The sequence below is a fragment of the Triturus cristatus genome, chromosome 6 (genome assembly GCF_964204655.1).
Source record: "Triturus cristatus chromosome 6, aTriCri1.1, whole genome shotgun sequence".
Lineage (NCBI taxonomy): Eukaryota > Metazoa > Chordata > Amphibia > Caudata > Salamandridae > Triturus > Triturus cristatus.
The window spans coordinates 1,564,820,263-1,564,833,475 of NC_140589.1; the positions used below are offsets into that span (position 1 = coordinate 1,564,820,263).

The 13,213-nt window shown below is 46.7% G+C and overlaps 1 protein-coding gene across 3 annotated transcripts in view; it reads left to right on the top strand.

The window, feature by feature from the left end:
- The window catches only part of ASB3 (ankyrin repeat and SOCS box containing 3), a 529,701-nt gene that overhangs the window by 104,263 nt on the left and 412,225 nt on the right, over nucleotides 1-13,213 (top strand). For all 3 annotated transcript variants that reach the window (XM_085612718.1, XM_085612720.1, XM_085612719.1), the window contains exon 3: nucleotides 339-543. In XM_085612718.1, coding sequence (XP_085468844.1) covers nucleotides 348-543 — 196 coding nt within the window. In that variant the 5' untranslated portion in view covers nucleotides 339-347. The remainder of the gene's footprint in view (nucleotides 1-338; nucleotides 544-13,213) is intronic.

Sequence of the window (13,213 nt, forward strand, 5' to 3'; positions counted from 1 at the left end):
TAATAATCGCTGCCCCATTGAAAGATTGCAAAACTCGTGTTCGTATCACTTAAACCTCATTCTTTAGAAAAAAGTTCAGTATTGAATGTATTTTGGTTTTGATTGAAGTTATTTTATTCTTTCTTCATTACCATGACAGTTGTCCATCTCTTGCAAAAACAACAGACTAGGGTGGCGTAGTGGGCAAAAGAACGATGATCTTAACTGGGGTGGCGTAGTGGGCAAAAGAACGATGGATTTAACCCAGATCTTTTGACTGGGGGAGAATGTTTGCATTGTCAGCATTCCGTCCATCATTTTTTTGCTGTAACAGTTGTCCATCTCTCTCCTCCATCCAGGATTTCAGCATGGATTTCACTGAGGCCTACTCGGATAGGTGCTCAAGCGTTGGGCATGCAGCAAGAAGTGGCAACGTCAAATGTTTGCAGAGGCTCATTAAAAGAGGCAGTAGTGTTGACATACCGGATAACCGAGGGTGGATGCCAATTCATGAAGCAGCTTTTCACAACTCCAGTAAATGTCTGAGGCTATTGCTTCAAGCGGGTAAGGTTCAAATACTAGTTTGAAGAGGTAAAGCCACACACAGTGTATGATTAACTATATGCGTTGAGGTGTGAAACCCGTCATTCAGTTTCTATAGTTGTGACAAGCAAGAGCTGACCCCTAAAGGCCAGCGCTTTTGATAATTTCTAAAACTGAAGGGCAGATGAGCATTCATCCACACCTCCCTACTATATGCAGGCCTGCATGTTCATTCGTTTACCCCTCCTACTGTTTGCCGGTGTGCATGTTCATTCGTCCACCCCTTTCTACTGTATACAGGTATACATGTTAATTTGTCCACCCCTTCTATTGTAAATAGATGTGCATGTTCATTCGTCCACCCCTCCCTACTATATACAGGCGTACGTGTTCATTCATCAACCCCTCCCTACCGTATGCATGCCTGCATGTTCATTCCATTCCCCCACTCCTACTGTATGCAGGCCTGAAGGTTCAATTATTCACCCATCCTACTGTAAGCAGGCATGCATGTTCCTTGGTCCTCCCCTCGTACTGTATGCCGGTGTGCATGTTCATTCGTCTACCACTTCCTACTGTATACAGGTATACATGTTAATTTGTCCACCCCTTCTACTGTAAACAGGCGTACATGTTCATTCGTTCACCCCTCATACTGTAAGCAGGCGCACATGTTCATTCGCCCATCCCTCCCGACTGTAAGCAGGTGTGCATGTTCATTCGTTCACCCCTCCTATTGTAAACAGGCGTTTATGTTCATTTGTTCACCCCTCCTACTGTAAGCAGGCGTACATGTTAATTCTATTTCGGGTCCGGAGGCTCAGATTATGCTTTATTCCCCCTTCGCTTTATTTTAACAAATTTCACAGCAGCCAAAAACCAAAACTTCAGAGAAAAACAACTCCCATGAGTCATCGGGAGAGGCACAACATTGCAGTCCTTTTATAGTGTCCATTGTCAGCCATATAGTCCCTTCACACTGTCTTTGCCTCCTCTTTCTTGGCTGCTTCGCAGCCAGTTAAGTGTGTTTTCCTTATTCACTTTAACTTTGAGTGTTTCTGGTGTTTAATTGATGTTTTTTGGTTGCCGGTATTGCTGTATCGGGTGAAACCCGTTCTCTAGCGTTTTCTGGTTTTCCATTTCAGATTCCCAGAGCCGCGGGAGCGCTTCGGCGTTCCTTACGCGGCCAAGGCCGTTGTTGGTGCGGTGCTTTGTATGCCCGCTAGGTGGACTGCTTTGTCTCGCCTCCTCCCGCTGGCCGCGTCTCTTCAGATCGAGGAGACCGCACTGTGGGAGTCGCGCTGACCAATCCTTGTCACCGCTGCCACAGTTGCGCCCGGAGCTCCGGGTCGGTTTATACCTGCTAATTAACAATTAACGCCCCGGCGGGGGTCCGTATTGTGGGGAAAACCCGCGGTGACACCTGAAGGCGGGATTTTCTCGAGGGTGATCCTCGTTAGGCACGCACGGCTGGGCAGCTGTTGTAATTAGCTTCTATTTATTGGTTCCTTCCGCCCACCCCCACGATTGGAACGCTCGTGGAATGTTATGAGCGTTCTAACCTGCACTCCCTGTTAATGACAGTTTGATCTGTTACTGCTGTGGTGATGGATGTTGGTTACCGATCCACTAATAAATTCCTTTAAAACACCTACGAAGTGGATTATTTCAGCAGCGGAACCCTGTCAGTTCAACTGAGGGTTTCCGTGCGCCAGGCTCTGCAAGCCCGATTGTGGGCCTCTGGTCTACTTTAAAATCAGTTCTGGTTTCCCACTAGCTGCCTATAATTTGTTTGAGCATAATTGAGTATTAATTACCCTGCTTTGGGCGAAGGACCATTTGCCCTGCCTTTTCATTAATTACCATGGAGGCTCAGGATTGTTCCTATGAGGAGGAGTCCCAGGGGTACATGCAGTGGGACGGTGACTATTTTGATGCTGTAGATACCTCTATTTATAGGGTAGTCAATGAGGTCAGGGCACCTATGGAGCAGCGCCTTTCGGACAGGATTGTCCAAGAGTGTGCTAAGATGGCAAAGGCCCGCGCTGATCTCCCTTCTACCACGCTGTAAAGATGGGGGTTTTACTCCTCATGCACAAAGACCAGGAGCACGAGTTGTGGGTGAAAATATACTTTAATGAGAACCGGCGGGAGAGCGCCGGGAAAGACGCGACCTCGCGGGTCTCGCTGGCTTTCGCGCATGCGCCCGTTATCACGCGTCCTTGCGCGCCACGTAGCGCACGAGGACTAGAGCGCAACACTACATATCTCCCTTCCTTTATTAAACAAAGATAAGTGGTCCATAAAGTCCCTAGGGTCTTATAGCTACCCTCTAGTTCAAAGTCTCGGAAGTGGCTGGGTCTTACTACCACTCTGCCCGCTCTAGTGCGCCTTACCAGAGTGGAGGACTCTTATTGGGTACCTTCCTCCGCTGGGCTTCCCGCTTGGCCTCTCGGTGTGTTCAGTTCTTCTCTCCTCGGGGTTCTGCTCTCCTATCCACTCTGTTCCACGATCTCAGGTGTTATTTGCTCCCCATGCTTCTCACTGCTCTCTTTTCCTATCCTGTCTTTCTCTACAGCTGCGTTACTTCCTTCGTTTTCCCTTGCGCTTATGTCTTGTGGTGTCCTTTCACTCTCCTCCTGGGGCCATCGTAGGATCTTGTTACATTTGGTCATACGGTCTTGAGACCACACATTCCCATCACTGAGCAATGCAGCCCTGTCATACACTTCTTTCACTTGTAGAGGTAGGCTGTATTTGCTGTCTCCCTTCTTTTTCCTCATGGCAAATCTGACTCTCACCCATTCCCCTCTCTCCAGGGTTGTGGCCTTCACTTTTCTCCTTTGATTGTAGTATTCAGTATATATTCTTTGGGCCTTCTCCAGGTTGTGTTGTACTACTGCCGGAGTCACTTGCTCGTTATCGTCTTTTCTCTCCACATTACATTGTCTTTTGTGAATGGATGCCTTCCTCTAAAGATTTGGAAAGGGCTATACCCTGTGCCTGTGGGGGTGATACGGTATGCCCATATCATGTTCTGTACCTCCTTCTCCCAGTCCTTGCCCATCATGATGGCTGCTTGGATGGATCCCATGATGACTCTATTGAAACGTTCCACTTGCCCATTAATTGACGGATGATACACGGAAGTATGTTGTATTTTGATTCCATTCCTCTCAGCATATTTGTACCACTTTTCAGAGGTGAATTGCGGTCCATTGTCGCTCAGGATGGTTCTGAGGAAAACTGAAGTCATGAACTTAATCACTGTTTCCGTATCCATTGCCTCTTGAATATGTATCTCCGGCCATTTGGAGTATTTGTCTACAAGAACGCACAGATATTTGGGCGTCCCTTGGTTGTCCAGCACCGGTCCTAGAATGTCCACCGCCACTTCATCCCACGGATCCTTCGGTAGAGGGAATTTTTCCAACGCCAGCCTTAAAGGATTCAGTGTCTTGTCTGCTCTCTGGCATTGGTCGCATTCTCTTACATGCCTCTCTACCTGGACGTCCATTCCGGGCCACCAGTACATGTGCTTCGCTCTCATCTTGGTTTTCACTATTCCTAAGTGTCCTTCGTGCAGCAGCACGACCAGGCGAGATACTAACGCTGCCGGGGGGATGACTTTATCACCTCTGTACAGGAAAATTCCTTCGTCTCCCACTGACAGCTCCTCTCTGACTTCATAGAACTTCCTGAGCGCCTCTCGCAGCAGTCTTTTCTCGGGCCATCCATGTACTATGTGTTCCTTGACCTCTCTAATTTCACTGTCGTCTTTGTACGCTTGGGTCCATTCTTGCTTACTTATCACCCTTTCGGGGTCTTCCATCACCGCTACCATCTCTTCCTCTTTTGTTGCTGGATTGGGGGCTTCTTCCATCGCTGCTGCTCTGCTGAGGAAATCAGCGACTTTGTTTCGTGTCCCTGGTATGTACTCCACATCATACCTGTATTCTAGTAACTTTAGTGTCATCTTGGCTATGCGCGGCGTGGCGCTGGCATGTCCGCTGGAGGTGAGCACCTTGACTAAAGGCTTGTGATCAGTTTTAAGTTTGAACCTCGTGCCCCATAGAAATTGACGGAAGCTTCCCATGGCCCATACCACCGCTAGCATCTCCTTCTCGATTACACTATATTTCTGTTCTGTGGGTGATAATGATCTGGATGCAAAACAGAGGGTCTCCGTCATCCCTTCTCTCCTCTCCTGCATGAGAACTGCTCCCAATCCTGTCTCACTGGCGTCCGTTGTCAGTATAGATTGTCCCTGCGGGTCGTATCCTTGCAGTGGTACAGCTTGGCTGATGTCGCACTTCAATGCTTAAATTCCTTTTGCGTTTCTTTTGTCCACTTGAACGCTGTTTTGTCCCTTATCAATTGTCTCAGGTGGTGTGTCTTGGTGGCAAAGTGTTGCACGAATTTGCTATAATATTCTGCCATCCCTAGGAAGGATCTCCCTTCTTCTTTGTTGGATGGTGCCACAGCGTTACAGATAGCTTTCACGTTTGCACGTTTGGGTGTAATGCCTTGTCCACCTATTTCATGTCCCAAATATGTGACAGACGTCATCCCTAGTCGGCACTTCTCCCATTCTGCGGTCAGGCCGTTGATCTCCAACACCCGAAGTACCTTGTCTAGCTTCTTATCATGGTCTTTCCTGTCTGACCCCATCACCAGTATGTCATCCTGGAAATATTGGATGCCCTCGATGTCCTTGAAGAGGCGATGCATTAATTTCTGGAACACCGCCGCTGCGGAAGCGAGACCAAACGGCATCCTGCGGAATTGATAGCATCCAAAAGGCGTTATAAAGGAAGTCAATTTCCTGCTTGTTGGATGTAGATCAATCTGGTGATAAGCAGAGGTGAGGTCGATGGTGGAAAACCACTTTATCCCCTTTGTTTTAGACAACATTTCTTCAATGCGCGGCAATAGCAATTTTTCCACCACTAGGCACTTGTTCAGCTCACGAAGGTCCACACACAGACGAACTTTCCCATTTGGTTTCATGGCTACTACCAAGGGGGCCAGCCATTCCGAGCTGTCTATGGGCTCTATTTTTCCATTTTCTTCTAGTCTACCTAGTTCAAGCTGTACAGCTTCTTTTATGGATAGCGGCACGTTGCGGACTTTGTGTGATACCGGTCTTGAATTTTCCTTAAGTACTATTTTGTGGGTGAATTTCTCTAATTTGCCCACTTTCCCACCAAATACCTTCGGGAATTTGCTTTTCATTTCTTCTAGTTCCGGCAAGCTCCCTGGCGCTGTCAGTAGCAGTTGCGTGTCCCCTCCTGGGTCTAATTTGATCCCAAGGTCCCCTTGATCCATCCATCCTAGGACGGATGGGCCTTTTTCTGCTACATATAATTTGCACTCCGCACATCTTCCCTTGAATTCGAAGTTCAACTTCCTGTATCCCACCATGGGAATGGGTTCGCCTGTGTACGACACTGGTCGTATGTCCGGTGGTTCTAGCCTTGATCCCAAACTGGGCTCATATTACTGCCCTTTGGACTATGGTGTACGGAGATCCTGAGTCTGCTATAATCTTGATTTTCACACCTCCTATTGGAATGTCGCATTGTGGTTTGCGGGAGCGCTTGCCCTCGATGCCTAGCACTGGCTCGTCCACGCATAATACACCGTCTTCCTCCTCTTGTTCTTCTTCTTCTTCCTGTTGGTCTTGCATCACATACTTCACCATTGATCTCTTCGTTTTCCGGCGGCACACTTTTTCATTGTGCCCCATTATGCCGCAGTACATACATTTTGCTCGGAACGCTGGGCATCGTTTGACTTGGGCAGTATGCGCTGGACTACCACACCTGTAGCACATCGTGCTGTTGTCTCTATTCGGCTTCCATGATTGTCCCGGTTTCCCTTTCCATTTATTTTGTCCTTTCCCTTCGGGCAGCATGGTTTTGCTCCGTCCCTGCGGTTCAGCGTCATCCACTTTGTTCACCATGGTTCTCTGGATGGTCTCCCTCTTTGCTGCGTCAGCGCACCTTTTCGACATTTCCGCCTTTTTTACCATGGCTATTACTTCCTTCAGTGATGCCTCACTGTTTGTCCACAACTTGACTTGCACTGTTTTGTTGGTGGTGTGCATAACTATCTGATCTTTTATTAACTCGTCATTCAGGACTCCGTACCTGCACGTTACCGCCAACTTCCTCAACGCCGCCACATAATCATCTATGGATTCGCCGGTTTCTTGTTTCCTTTGCTGGAAATTGTACCGGTCAATGGAGACGCACACCGCAGACCGGTAGTGGGTGTCGAGGTCTTCTATTGCGTGTCTGAATACGTCATCATCTGTGTCCAGCCTGGTAGCGGGTACCAGGTTCTGAAAGACTCGTATCCCTTCTGGGCCAAAATTGTGCAGTAGGATCCTTTTCGTCCTCGCACTGGGGAAGGCCTCCCCATTTTCATCTTCTAGCGTTGCAATGTCGTTCTTGAAGTACTCTCTCCAATCTTCCCATTTCATTTGAGGTTCTCCTGGTCTCGACAGAAAAAGGGATTGGCGTCGTCAGTGAAGATGCTTGCGTGCTCATCGTGGCGCGTCCTTCTGGCACTGCCCCTGGGCCTCTCGGACTGCCTTTCGCGTCCGCGCTCTCACCTTGAGCTTCATCTTGTCGGGGTTCTTCCGCTCCCCTGTCTCTGCATGCTGCTGCGTCCGCCAGGGTCTCTTTAGGTTGGATCTGGTCTTCTCCGTTTTATTTCTTTATTTAAAAAAAAAAAGAAATTTCCTTGCACTTCACCCTGTGGTTGTCTTCTGTCCCTTGTTGCTGCCTCTGCCACGCTCTCCCGCCTTGTTATGCTCCCTGAAGGTGGTTCTCCTCCTGTGGTCCTCTCTGGTGCCTTCCCAGCTTGACACCCTTGCCACGTGAGGTGTCTGTGATTGAGTTCCCCTCTTTTTTTTTTCTCTTTACTGCACTCACATCCCAACCTCATCGCTACTGTAAAGATGGGGGTTTTACTCCTCATGCACAAAGACCAGGAGCACGAGTTGTGGGTGGAAATATACTTCAATTAGAATCGGCGGGAGAGCGCCGGGAAAGACGCGACCTCGCGGGTCTCGCTGGCTTTCGCGCATGCGCCCGTTATCACGCGTCCTTGCGCAGCGCGCGAGGCCTAGAGCGCAACACTACACACGCCTGCCCCCCACCCCCGCCTGCCCCCCACCCCCGCAGGGGACGAGCCCCCCCAGCAAAAAAGTCATGTATTGAGGGGTGGACAGGGACGCCTTCGCACCGCTTAAGAACGCTCTTTTGGCAAAGGGGAACCACGCGCCAGCAATGCCTTTGACCGCGCCAGAACCACCAGAGACTCCTGGTCCAGCTTCTCCTGAGCCTGACGTGGAGTCTCCGGAGGATTCAGATGTCGGGGAAGGGTCTTCACTGCCCTGGCGCCCTGTGGTAGCTTCAACTTCAACCCAGGGGGACGACTCAGGCATGCTACACCCGGACCAGATTATCCACCAGCGTTCCGCTGCTTGGACCCCTGGGGACAAAGTGGCGAAGATCGTCGCAGGCCGCCTCCGCAAACCCCTAAGAAAGGAAGCCCGGGGCTGCTTAAAGGCGGAAGGCCTTCCGTTGAAGACAAGGTTGCTTGTACCCCGGAGCTAGACTCAACAAGCATTGGCATAGTCAATAGGTCTTGCTTTTGGGACCTTATAAGTATTTAGATATGCAGCACAATATCCTTGGTGCAACAACATCAACTGTTGCATGGCTAAACACTTATAAGGTCCCAAAGGCAAGACTTATTGGCTATGCCAATGCTTGTTGTGATTGCAATCACAACAGTTCTGGGCCTCTAGTTCAAGAATCGTTTTATGTAGGCCCATTGATATATCTAGGATGATGTAGATGATACCTCGGATAATCACCAAAAGCTTTATTTTTAAGTTTTCAATGCTGCTGCTTATTATTTCTTCTTCACAATTACTTTTGTCCCCATTCAACCCCAATTCAGTCTCTGGCTGTGAGAGATTGGTTTATTTTAGCTCCTCACTAACGTTTTAGTGGTCAGCTATATTTTATTTATTTAAAACAAATAGAGAAACTTTAAATATTGTGAAAAAGTCCCTTGTTCATAAAACATGTTTACTAGCGTCGGAAGGGAAGCGGGAAAACTTCCCCAGGCCTCACATGTGCTATAGGCTGTGGGCGCCAGTGGCATGTGTCATTATAATCGAAGCCTTCTTTATGAAACATTCCATGCACATGCTGCCAAGCCATGCTTGCAGCTGATTGGCTATGGGCACAAGTGTGCATAAGCCTCCTCTCCCTCGCTTTACACTACTGGATGCATGTTAATTCACCTACCCCTCCCTACTCTAAACAGGTGTGTATGTTTATTCATCCACCCCTCCCTACTGTATACAGGCATGTATGTTTCACCTACCCCTCCCTAGTGTAAACAGGCGTGTATGTTCATTCACCAACTCCTCCCTACTATCAACAGCGTGTATGTTCATTCACCTACACCTTCCTACTGTAAACAGGCGTGCATGTTCATTCACCTACCCCTCCCTACTGTAGCAGGCATGTATGTTCATTAGTCCACCCCTCTCTACTCTATACAGACCTGCATGTTCATTCACCTACCCCATCCTACTGTAAACAGACGTGTATGTTAATTCATCCACACGTCCCTGCTGTATACAGGCCTGCATGTTAATTCATCCACCCCTCTCTACTGTATGCAGGCCTGTATGTTCATTCATCCACCCCTCCCTACTGTAAACAAGCATGTATGTTCATTCATCCACACGTCCCTGCTGTATACAGGCCTGCATGTTCATTCATCCACCCCTTCCTACTGTAAACAGGTGTGTATGTTCATTCATCCACCCCTCCCTACTGTATGCAGCTCTACATGTTCATTCACCTACCCCCTTACAATTTGCAGTGTTCATGTTCATTCATCCACCCCCCCTACTGTATGTAGGCGTGCATGTTCATTTACCTACCCCTCCCTACTGTATACACGCCTGCATGTTCATTCATCTACCCCTCCCTACTGTAAACCGGTGTGTATGTTCATTCATCCACCCCTCCCTACTGTAAACAGGTGTGTATGTTCATTCATCCACCCCTCCCTACTGTAAACAGGCGTGTATGTTCATTCATCTATCCCTCCCAACTGTATAGAGGCCTGCATGTTCATTCGTCCACCCCTCCCTACTGTAAACAGGCGTGCATGATCATTTAGCCACACCTCCCTGCTGTAAACAGGCCTGCATGTGCATAACGATCCCAAGGCCAGTCGTTCAACTATGGTGGAATCATATTGCGCTATCATGCCAAAAGAGCGCAGTGTGATGCGGAAATGATCCCCTCCATTGCGCATTATCTGCTAGATGAATGATATTTTCATGAATGTATCCCACTTGCAAAAACACACTAAAATCAACGTACACCCTTGTTCCTTTCATCCATCGCTTCATTCCTGTTTCCAGAGGAAGAAAACTGCTGAACGAAAGACATAAACAATGACAAAAATACAAATGGGAGCATAACGTAATACATTAAATACTTTCCTTGGAAAGAGGCCTGGTTTCCATTCATCGATACAGAACACATCTCACAAAAGTTAAGAGTAGCAAGAGGTTATGTTGTCTCCTGTCTCCGAAGGCAGGGATTATGCATTTTTTAAACCATAAAACCACCAACAATGCTTTAAATAGACTCCATTTCCCATAACCCTAGTAGAATTAAAGAAAAAAAGTGACCTTTCCATGACATCCGTGTTCATCACAGACCGTTCATCTTTGCAACTCGAATAATTCTTCCACTTTTTTAGCTGCTGTCCAGCCTCTTGATACTCATCCGCCTTTTCCCTTAGAGCCTCTGCAAGTAAATGCTTTGTGTACATAATCCTTGTGAGATTAACGCATTTTCTTCTATATGATTTCCTCCGTGAACTCCCTTGTCAGACTTCAGTAATCTAGGTACTGACTCCTTTATGTCTCTCAAGGCCGCACCTCCATATATCCTGTGAAGCCCCAGTCTCCCCTCCCCCTATGTTCCCAATTCCAAATGGGAGCCTGATTGACCTTTTGTTCTTTATGAGGCCAGTTCCGCGGTGACAGGAAGGGTCTGGGGCTGGAGGTACGCTAGGGTAATTAATACAAGTTCTCTTTTTTGTGCATCATAATCAAAATGCAGATTATCAATAGTGTGCAGAACAATTAATCTACACCCGGATTCACATGAGTATACAGAAATGGAGCTAATCCAATTGCAGCGAACTTTCTATATTTTAAATTGTGTTTTTCTGGCTTGGGCTAACCAGGCCTCAGTGTTGTCTTGCCCAAAATGGATGCTGCTTCATGTTTATTCTGTGTTCATATTTCTGCCTAACGCTACATGCAACAAGATGTTGGTTTGTTTATTTCTGAAATGAAAATGTTCTGGAAGAGGGCCTCTAGCTGTATTAACAATACCCAAGGACCTTTCGCTTGCACACGCTGTTGCATTTATTCATCATGGTTTACTGTTGTTTGTTCTCACATCTGTGAATGATGATTGGTCAGGAGGACCGAATCCATATTCATGTAGTGGTTTAGTACTGAGCATATAGAGTTAGATGACAATTCATCGTTCTGTAATTTGATTTGTTGAAGATTTAATTCTATGCTTGATGATTTTGCAGTTTGAGTGCTTTCTTATGGAACCGTCTCCTCTATTTTTGAATTCCACAAGTAGCTGAAGACCTGGCTTTTCAATTAACCAATCTACCATAGCAGGGCTAGGCACTCGCACCTGTTCAGTGCCGGGATACCCTCGCAGGTGATAGTGCACTTTACAAATACACATAACAACGCACCCAGGCAGCCCAGCAGTGAATTCCATTCCTTGGGCTCACCACTCAATGCCTGTGCAGCATCGGACTGAAGCTTTAGCACATTGCAATCTCGGACAAGTGTGGACCTTGCAACATAGATCTTTTCACATTGAGCCGAATGTGCAGTGGCTGACGCTTTTGAGCTGATAACCTAATCTTGCAGCACACTCCTACAGGAATAGAGTGTGGTCAACTGTTCTTTTCAACATTCACAATTATCGCGAGGGTGGCTGCATAAGCTGGGTCGGAATGGCCATCCAGCCACTCATGCTTTTTCCCAGTAGACTGCAAGAATAGGGACTGCTTTAAGAGCTGGATGAGTTGCTGTGGTCCAACTTTAACCCCAGAGACCGTTTTAGCCATGATCTTCTTCAGTGCAAAGGTAGTTTTAACTTTTCCTCAAAGGGCTGTTTTTGGTACATCCTGTCCCTGGGCATAAGTGAGAAAGTGGAATTTAAGGCACTTCTGCAAGACTCTTTTGGAGGATATTGCCCATTGCCACTGGTAAGAGATGTGCTATTGCAACCAAAGATGTGCCAATTTTTCAGAGGACATAGGCCTTTTGAAATAATGTTTATCTTTCTGGAAACAGTTTTGGGCTGTAAGGATTCATAATATTTGCATGATCAAGATGTTTGGTTATTGATATTTGGAAAGAAATTCTGATCCTATGGCACAACTTGTCTCCTCTCAGGGACATGAGCGTTTTGTAGACGGTTATGGTTTTTAGAAGTTTATGGGGTGATAGGCTGTTTTAATTCTTAAAATCAAAAAGATTTTTTACAAATATATTGAGTTACGGTATCTGCATCTACTGATGTTTGTACCTCTTTGCACAGGGTAGCCATCATTTTTCTTGCCTTAAATCTCTTCCAACTGGGCCGCCATTTTGGTTCGTGCTGCAGCTTTTTTTTACACATGCCTGACTACTTAATGTTGGCCTACAGCGTGGCCCCTTTAGCTATCAATCTCCCCTCTGGCAGATGAGCACTTTATAGACCGGTATGGTTTTTGGGAGTGGTGTGCTGTTTTAATTTTTAAAAGCAATTATGTTTTCAGAAAATATATTGAGTTTATGTACCTGCATCTACTAATTGTTTTTACTCCTTTGCTCAGAGCAGATGCCATTTTTCGTACCTTAAATCTCCCCAAACTGCACTGTCACTTTGGTTCACTCTCAAGCCTGACTATTTAAGTTGGCCTGCAGTGCGATCGCACCGAAGGCTAGTCATTCTGTCCAGACACAGGCTGCACACACACATGCTGCCTGTTTCTCCATTGAGGATGTGACAAAATTCAGTGCAGCTACAGAGCCGAGACTCACCTACTGAAGAGAACAGTTTTTTTTAAAAACATCTTTTTAATAAACAGTGAATCAGCATAACATCACCAATAGCTATACAGAGAGCATGAAGATAAAGTTAAGACCGAAGTACAACACTGAGACCTATATAGGGCAGGTAAATTGTGCCAACAGGCCGTGTCACCACATTAGAGACACAGCTCAACATCATCCCCGATCACCATCTTAGACATTCTACCCTGCTTATGTCAGCTCTCCTTTAGGTATGGCATTATTTATTTATTTTCAAAATGTTTTTTTATCAACATTAAAAATAAAGAAGCCTTGGATATATGAGATATACAGGGTAGAAAGCATCATCATTTTACATAAAACATAGAGTGCAGTGATGGTTTCTCCAACGGAAAAAGCAAATAAATCAATCTTTATACAATTACTAGTTTTGAGGGTTATATGTACACCAAGCGTATCTGTCCTGGGACAGTAGGGACCAGAGTTTACATTGACTCTGTCTCCGGATCCTCTCTTGCCAAA